At 43.4% G+C, this 8,042-nt stretch overlaps 1 protein-coding gene across 1 annotated transcript in view; it reads left to right on the forward strand.

Moving 5' to 3' along the window:
• Positions 1-7,037, forward strand: part of tnfsf12 (TNF superfamily member 12) — a 12,110-nt gene extending 5,073 nt beyond the window's left edge. Inside the window, exons 3-6 of the mRNA XM_017436157.3 lie at positions 1,899-1,955; positions 2,117-2,140; positions 2,250-2,377; positions 4,262-7,037. Coding sequence (XP_017291646.1) covers positions 1,899-1,955; positions 2,117-2,140; positions 2,250-2,377; positions 4,262-4,522 — 470 coding nt within the window. The 3' untranslated portion in view covers positions 4,523-7,037. The remainder of the gene's footprint in view (positions 1-1,898; positions 1,956-2,116; positions 2,141-2,249; positions 2,378-4,261) is intronic.
• Positions 7,038-8,042: the final 1,005 nt, after the last annotated feature.

Here is an 8,042-nt window from a genome sequence, read left to right on the forward strand (position 1 = left end):
CCCGAGCACACGACCGACACAGCTTTGGTTTGGTTGTGAAAGCGGTGATATTTGATGACCTGTCATTGCTGTATTTATAGCATTTGCTTGCATCACCATCATGGGACTGCTTTTGTTCTTCACATTTCTCAGAGTGACCCTTCGTTTAGTTTCGTGTTGGTTTTTTTTTTCTTTCCTGTCAAATACGACAAAAAAACACATTGATTTAAAGGGGCAGTCCAGCTATTCTGTCTTGGGATTATGTGGAAACGTTAATAGCTTAACTTCTAAGCAAAATATTTCATGAACCGCTGGAATGATTTTAATGAAAGTTTCTGGAAGTAAATGTTGGATGTGCCTCTACAACCGCTTAACTTTTGGAGTCAACCTGATTCAAGATGGCCACCACAGCTGATTGATCTTAGCAAACACAAAAATGGCTGCAACTCAGCCAATTTTGCAGATATGGAGCTCAAATTTGGTGTGGTAGTAGCTGAAAGTCATCCCCAACACAAGGTTTGACCAAAACGGCTGTAACTCTGACGTTTTTCAGCATAGATAATCTCAGTTTAAAATCCTGGCATGAAAAAGGTGATATGGCTTTGTTCATGTAGGAAGGTGCTACAGCCAGCTGCTGCTGCTTTTTGTGCTCAGCAGTGACCGCAGTTCTGCGTCACCGTGTGATGTCAAAGCAAACTCGTATAGAACCTCGTTTGCGTGAACCACGCTGACAGTTTTTGAGATCGCCGTCGTTTCAAGGTGGCGGCGGTCCACCCCGGCCTCGTTATGACCAGCCATTAACCCATTAGTCAGCGTCGGCTTACCTGAACCGAGGTCTATATATGAAGAGTGTTAATTGCCCAAGAAACGCTCTGAAGGACCTCACCTCAGACGGTCTGAGTTGCCGCTTCGAAGAGAAGCTCGCGGCCAAAATCTGTCTTCTGTTGAGGTTTCGAAGGTTCAGTCAAGAAACTCACAGATATAAGTGGTGGAGGTGTGGGGTGGTGGTTGTGGGGGGTGGGGATGAGGGGCAAAAGCCCGTACAGCTTTTTCCAGTTTGTGGAAAATCAACCGCAGCAGTCCAGCGTTTTCAGAAAGACACGACTGTTGTGTTCGCCGCTCGTGACTGACAGCTGAAGTCGGTCGGGGGGGAGAATTCTGGCCAGCCTGAGGGCTTTCTGCTCAGCCCACTGCGAGTCCTGCAGGGTCGCCCACCTGTGAGTTATTTCAGCGGGGATTAATTACTGCTGAATAATGCCCGCCAGCGGTCAGGTGGTTGGCCGCTCATGCGCCCAAAAAGTAAAGTCTGGATTTGGCGCGAACGCTGTTCAGGCTGGATCAGAAGGCGTCCTTTGGCGCCGCTCGGGGTTTTTTTATTCATCATATTTGTCTGAAAAGAGTCCGTAGCTGTGGCTTTGCTCCGATCCTAACCGACTCTCTTCAGTCATGAATCATCAGCCTCTTTGAGTCTCATTCTCATTTTTCTCATTTAGCCTCCTAAACGGCTGCCTCCGATGCGATTTAATTCACTTTTCTTCTGTCCGTCTTGTTTTTATTGCCTCCTCTCCCCAACTTCCATCCTTTCACTCTTGTTCTAGATGACTGAGACCAGCTGGCACTAAGATTAGCCCACACAGGGAAACCAAATTAAAAGAGAGAAAGAGAAAAAAGACAGAAAAGAGGCACGAACTTTTGACAGAAAATAACACTTTGAGGAAATAAATTGAAGCATGTGAAAGGAAATCCTTCGCCCAGCTGCTAATCACGTTAAACCTGGCCAGGTCGAAGCCGAGCTGCAGCAAATGAACCCACCGTGTTATTACAGTGATACAGATGGGAATGATTGTTTTATATTTATAAACCAGGCCACAGAGGTTATTTTCTGCTTGTTCAAACTGTGTCTGTCTCTGAATCCGAAGGGGGGACGGCACGAGGGAGGAATGGAAATGGAAGGAAGGCAGCGTCTCATTTTGAAAGTAAGTGGCTTGGCAGATCCCTTCTAGCCGTCTCGAATGGCATCTGCTGAAGTGTTTTTGAATCACGTACCTCCGTACGATTGAGCTCGTAAAATCTTAATTGACTCACCCCCCTTTTTTTTTCTCTCTGTCTCTGTCATTGTCTCTCGGTTTTCCACCAGTAACCAAACTCTCCTCTCAGCAAGGTAAGAGTCGTTAAAGTGACGAATGGGCGATGATGTTTGAAGCTTTGTTTTTCCCTTCTCCTCTGAGTGACGGATGACCGAGGATTTGAGCGTCTGTGTTGTTTTTCAGTGGGAGACCACGGCGTGATAAAAGGCTGGGAGGAGAGGACACTGAACATGAGCAAAGCGGTGAAGTACAACAAGGAGAAAGGCACCTTCACCGTGGAGAGAACGGGGGTCTACTTCCTGTTCTGCCAGGTGAGACTCTGCTGTACCAACTTTGTACCGTAAATTTCCTACACCTGCCCCCGCTCTTGACGCTCTTGCTAAGACCTAAATCAGAGGTGTCCAATCCTGGTCCTCGAGGGTCACTGTCCTGCATGTTTGTTTTGGTGTTTCATTTGTCCAATTGTTGACGAACCCCTTCAGCAGGTCGTCAAGCTCTGCAGAAGCTTGATGATCACTTGAGTCATTCAAATCAGGCACCCTGCGTCTTTCCTACGCTTTGAAGATACTGCCGCGTTGCACCCTGAGACCTGTTCTGACACGACTCACATGGACCGAGTCGGGATGCAGCTACACGCTAGATCACAGCACGCTAGCTCGACACTGATGGCACAACGGGATCGTAGCCGAGGCAGGAGACCCGGAGTGTGTCCCGAGTGTCCCACGCCATGGATACTCTGCCACTGCGATGACAAACCTTTGCGACCCGTCTACAAAAGTTTGCTCATTCTATCTATCTATCCCCCTTGCAAAAACTATTCACGTTCCAGGAGAAGTTTTAAACATCGTAGCTGGTTCGTCATCCAGCGTGAAGATGGCTTTAACTCAAAGTCACAAACATAAAGGGGGCACCCCTTCAAGAAGTCCATACACCACGAGTTGGAGCTGATTCCTTTCACTTAAAAACAGACGCAACATCAGTGTACCCTTAAATGGCGCCGAACATTAGTTAGAAAGCCTACAACAGACTTTCACTTGTACAGTGACATCGTCTTTTAAGCTGGAAGATTGATAGCAATATGTCAGAATGTACTAAACTAGTCATTAAAAATATTTTTAATAGTAAATATGGCTCTACTTATTCAGGACAATTGACAATGATATCAAATTTAATACACCAAACTAAATTACAGAGGTTTTTGTGTCAGTAAAAAAGATTTATGAGGAAATACTCACTTTGGTGAGTTTTTTGCCAGTGCATACGTCTTCGCTTTGATGTAAATGGATTGTACTTATTTAGTGTCTTTTTAACCAACCAGGTCACTCAAAGCACTTTACAACACAATCTGTGGCCTCATTTCCCCATCCACACACATTCATACAGCACTCTGCTACTTCTCTACAAAGCTCATCTGAATAAGTCATCTTATAGAGTCTGAGCAGAGCTTTAGATCACATTCAAACATCAATGGGAGACATCGGACACAATGAGGGGTTCACTGTCCTGCCCAGAGATACTTAAACATGTGGCATACCGGTGGAATCAAACCTCCAACTCTTTCATTGGAGGATGACTGCTCTAACCACTGAGCCATGTGACGAACGGTGAATTCCAAACGAAACTGAAATGGTTAGAATTAAAATGATATTTTTCTGAAGACATGCCTGTTCGAAAACTGATTTATAGACAGATTAGGAAGATCGGTTGCTGTTTTACTTACTGGGATCGCTAGACAGCCTCTTTATGGACTCAGATCTAACCAGATGTCAAATATCGGCAAAAATTAGTTATAGTTTTCACAATTTTTGCCCAGCAGCCCGTGTGCATTCTGACTTATTTTTCCAGCACGGGTCACAGTTTCTCAATAAATGAACTGGGTTTTATTGGTGCGAAGACTTAACGGATTGACGCGTCTAGATTCACGTCCAAAAGTCTGATCGGTCTGTTCTGCCAGTCCAATCCCATTCCTGCACATGAATCAGGTAGTCTTCACATCCCGAGCGCTAAGGCATCAAAGTTATGGATGTAGAAAAGCAGACGCAGTTTAGTCCAGGCAGTCATGCTGTATAGATTTACAGAAATCTGGAGAAAATCTAAATGGGGGGAGGGAGGGAGGGTGATTAGTTTTCCTTCCACCTCATAAAAAGAAGCATTTCTCCTGATGAGCGGCGCACGCTCTCCTTCTGCCTCCCCAGGTGCTGTTCAACGAGCAGCAGTCGCAGTACGTGAAGCTGGACGTGGTGGCGGGCGGCCCGAGGCCCCAGAAGCTGCAGTGCATGGAGGGCTACGGGACCACGCCGTCGGCGGGGCCGCACGCCTTCCACTTCGTGAAGCCCTGCCAGGTGTCGGGCCTCCTGCGGCTGGAGAAAGGCACAGAGCTGCAGGCCGTCACGGGCCCGTCCTTCAGCCTCCACCCCGTAGCCAATCACGTCTTCAGCATCTTCAAAGTCAACTGAAGCGCGTCGGACGGATCTGGGCTGGAAACTGCGCAGAAGTGCATTTGTGTCTTAACGGCATGGATGATGGACGACACAAACAGTTTTTTTTTAACCTACGTGGCTAAACTGTCATAAGGAGTCGCAAAGTGCTGCAGCTTTTTTTTTTTTTTCTTTCCTTCGAGCCTTCACCCCGCCACACATATGCTCATTTGAAAAACAAACCTGATATTTGTGGGAGCTGTTGTGGAGTTTGTCTCCGGACTGCTTTGGAATGCGGTTCTGGATCTGAACCAAGACCCACAGTGAACACAGTGCCTTGATGAATTTCTGCCGAGAGAACAGATGTGATGGGAGCTGCCATGTCGATTAAAGAGCTTCACAGAAACCAAAAGAATATATAAATCAAGGTTCCTTGGGCTTTAGCCCCTTTTGTATAATGCAATAAAACGTGCCTACATCTTTTTTTTTTCCTCATTATAAAACTGACAGTTAAAGCTGTGCATGCACCTTCCGCAGCTGAGGGCGTCTATAAACATGTACTCCAGTTGACTGACCTATATAAACAGCGCTGCGTCTGTGTGTGTGTGTAAAATCTACCAAATCAAAAACTTTGTACTGATTTTTATATTGACAATGCAATGTATGTGTGTGAATTTTACTGCAAACTCATTTTCTTTTTTTTTTTTACAAAAATATTTTTGTATATACGTGGACCGTTTTGCAGAATGTGCATCTAGTCGTGAGCTGGCAAAGAGAGGTGGGCGTTTAAAGTAACCCGGATGTGAATTTTTTCCCTTTTTCCTGCGGTCAAATGATTGTATCGTTTCAACGTCGAGGTGCAAGGTATTGCAAGCAAGGTGTAAAACTTTAAGATTCATCTGCTTTTCCTAACTGGTTCTTGCCTGGTTTACGATGCAATATGAAAAAAAAAAATGATCAGGGATTTAGACTTTATCATCAAAGTTCCATGTGCCGATATTTAATGAAATTCCGCAAATTTGTATTAATCTTAATATAATATTTAAACAAAACTGTAGTCTCATTCTACTATATAAAGATGGCCATTTCTTTAAGTATAGTTTTGTCAAATAATTGCTAACAGTTAGTGTCATATCAGCTGTGTCATCAATCATAGAGCACGGAAGATGGAGAAATGGGCGGCGGTTTTCCAAGCTAAGCTAACGGCTAGCTAAACAATGTTCCGCTTTTTATTGTTTTTCAGGCTCTCTATCTCAAACATGACCTACCAGTATGAACAAAAACTACGTTAGCTACTATTAAACATCTACACTTTTTTCCTGACACTGTTTGTTTCGTGTGTTGCCGTTTTCCTTAACCGAGCAACTTCCATGCCGCTACGCAAAATGGCCGCTCAGAGCTGGGCCAAGACCGCAGCGGGTTGTCTTAAAAACAAACAAACTCCCAGAGGTTCACTATTGTTCAACCCTTCAGGTTGTCATCAGTTTTACATTACGCAGTTATTCCGGCAAAAGGGGCTTAAAACATTCCCGCCAAATGTGAACCATGGCCGTCCCTCCCGAAGGTGTTACTTGTTTCTACGGTTGGTGCTACTTTACGCTTGTAAAAGAGCCTATATTTCTGTGGAAGGAACTACGTAAAGTGAAGCTGACGGTGGTGTAAAAGTTTATTAAAAAATGCGTTTCCCGTGAATTAGCTGAAATTTATGAGACCGCGGCTGTTATTCACAAAGCGATTTGTAACATTTATTCCTTTTACACAAAAATCCACTTCAGAATGGGTTAAAATTTAATCATAATTGTTCATAACCTTTCCACAAAAATCCACTTCGAAAACGTTCTGAACTAGCTTTTTAAAGGGTGAGGCTCTTAAATGTTCCCTACAGCGCAATTTTAAAGCTCTAAATGTTCTTTCTGGGTATCTGAGCGACTTAAAATAAACTGTTTCTGAATTTTTTTAGCTCTTTTACTTCCATAAAGACCATCTTTTTTATTTTACTGCCCAGTTTCTGGAAGCGTACCACGAGTCAGGATTCGGTGCCCGTAGCGGAAGAGTATAAAAAACTTTGACAAGCTGCACGACCGTTATTCTTGCTGTTCCTACTGGCTAATTTACATACAAAACATGTATTTTCACACATCAATTCCTGGGCTACAATGTATTTTATCGCAGTACGTTTAGGTTTTAGTGCTAATTTGTACTTGGTGCATGCCAGCTCACTGCACAGTTTATTATTTAAATGTCATTGTCAGCTTCATTACTGTGCAAAGAGTGGCTGCATACTGGGTTCTAGCTCACTTTAAACGTAATTTATAAACCCAAAACAAAAAGTCAGGCTTTGTGGTTTGCAATAAGATTGACAGACTGTTAGAAAAGTGAATAGTTTTGGTTTTTGAAGGTTTTATCAGTGGGCAGAGTTAGAAATGCTGTGAAACTGAACGAGTTCATGTAAAAAGGTTTCCATGAATCTACAGATAACTAGATTGCCTCCATGTCACCTCTTTACTTTGACTTTTTTTTTTTTTGTAAATAAAACATTTTTTTTGTGTGAGTCCTACGCTGTGGTTTTCTGTAATATTCGCTTGCTACAGAACAGCGTGTATTTCTAGCGTTCCCACTCTTGTTTATAAGATTTTGTGGCCGGACCGCGCCGGTTTCTCCTCAGCACTTCATTGCAACGATCTTCGTGCTCCTAATTGGACCCAAGCGTTCAAGTTTTCAAAAAAAGGGAGACATTTTTGAACACATCCTGTTAGATTCCTCTCTCCTTTTGGTGTCTCTCCCCCACTCCTCCACAACCATGTGCACATCATATTTCCCTGTCAGCATTCATCACGGCGAGCGAGCACACACACACCAGCAGCCATCTAAATTTCAGCATCTGAACCACATAGTTGAGGAAAAACATGCCTCGTCCCTCCCCCATTACCACACACACACGCACACACACACGCATCCCTGCCCGACTTTTATTTTTTTTCTTTGGATGTCAAAGCTTATTAGCCTACCACCTCGGAATATCTTGTGAAGTTCTCTGGAAAATTTGTCTGTGAAATAACAATGCATGGACTGCCTGAACTCACCCAGCGGGAATGTCCAATAAACATTCTTTGGTGCGGTTTTTCAAAATTTGGACCCTATTTTATCATTTTATAATAATAAAAAATCATAAAAATGAGGATTAAGGTGAACAAAAACAACAAAAACCACAAACAGCAAACATTTTAGGAGGCACTCCAGTTTGAACCTCAGTTGTAATGTTTAGTGTTTTTACCGGATTCTCCGGTTTTCTCTCCCAGACCAAAACATTTAACCCTGAACCGGATAAACATAAATTGACAATGATGAATGGATGAATAATAAACATTCTTTAGTTTTTTTTAATTTTGTTTTGACATTATTTTGTCGGTTTAGGAAGCACAACAAAGAAGCTCTCCGGTTTAAATCTCAGTTTGGGCCTTTGAGTATTTTTACCGGATACTCCGGTTTTCTCCCCCAGACCGAAACACACAACCTTGGACAGTTTGAAAAATTAGTACAATGATTAAATGCAAATATA

This window comes from Kryptolebias marmoratus, linkage group LG7 (assembly GCF_001649575.2).
Source record: "Kryptolebias marmoratus isolate JLee-2015 linkage group LG7, ASM164957v2, whole genome shotgun sequence".
NCBI lineage: Eukaryota > Metazoa > Chordata > Actinopteri > Cyprinodontiformes > Rivulidae > Kryptolebias > Kryptolebias marmoratus.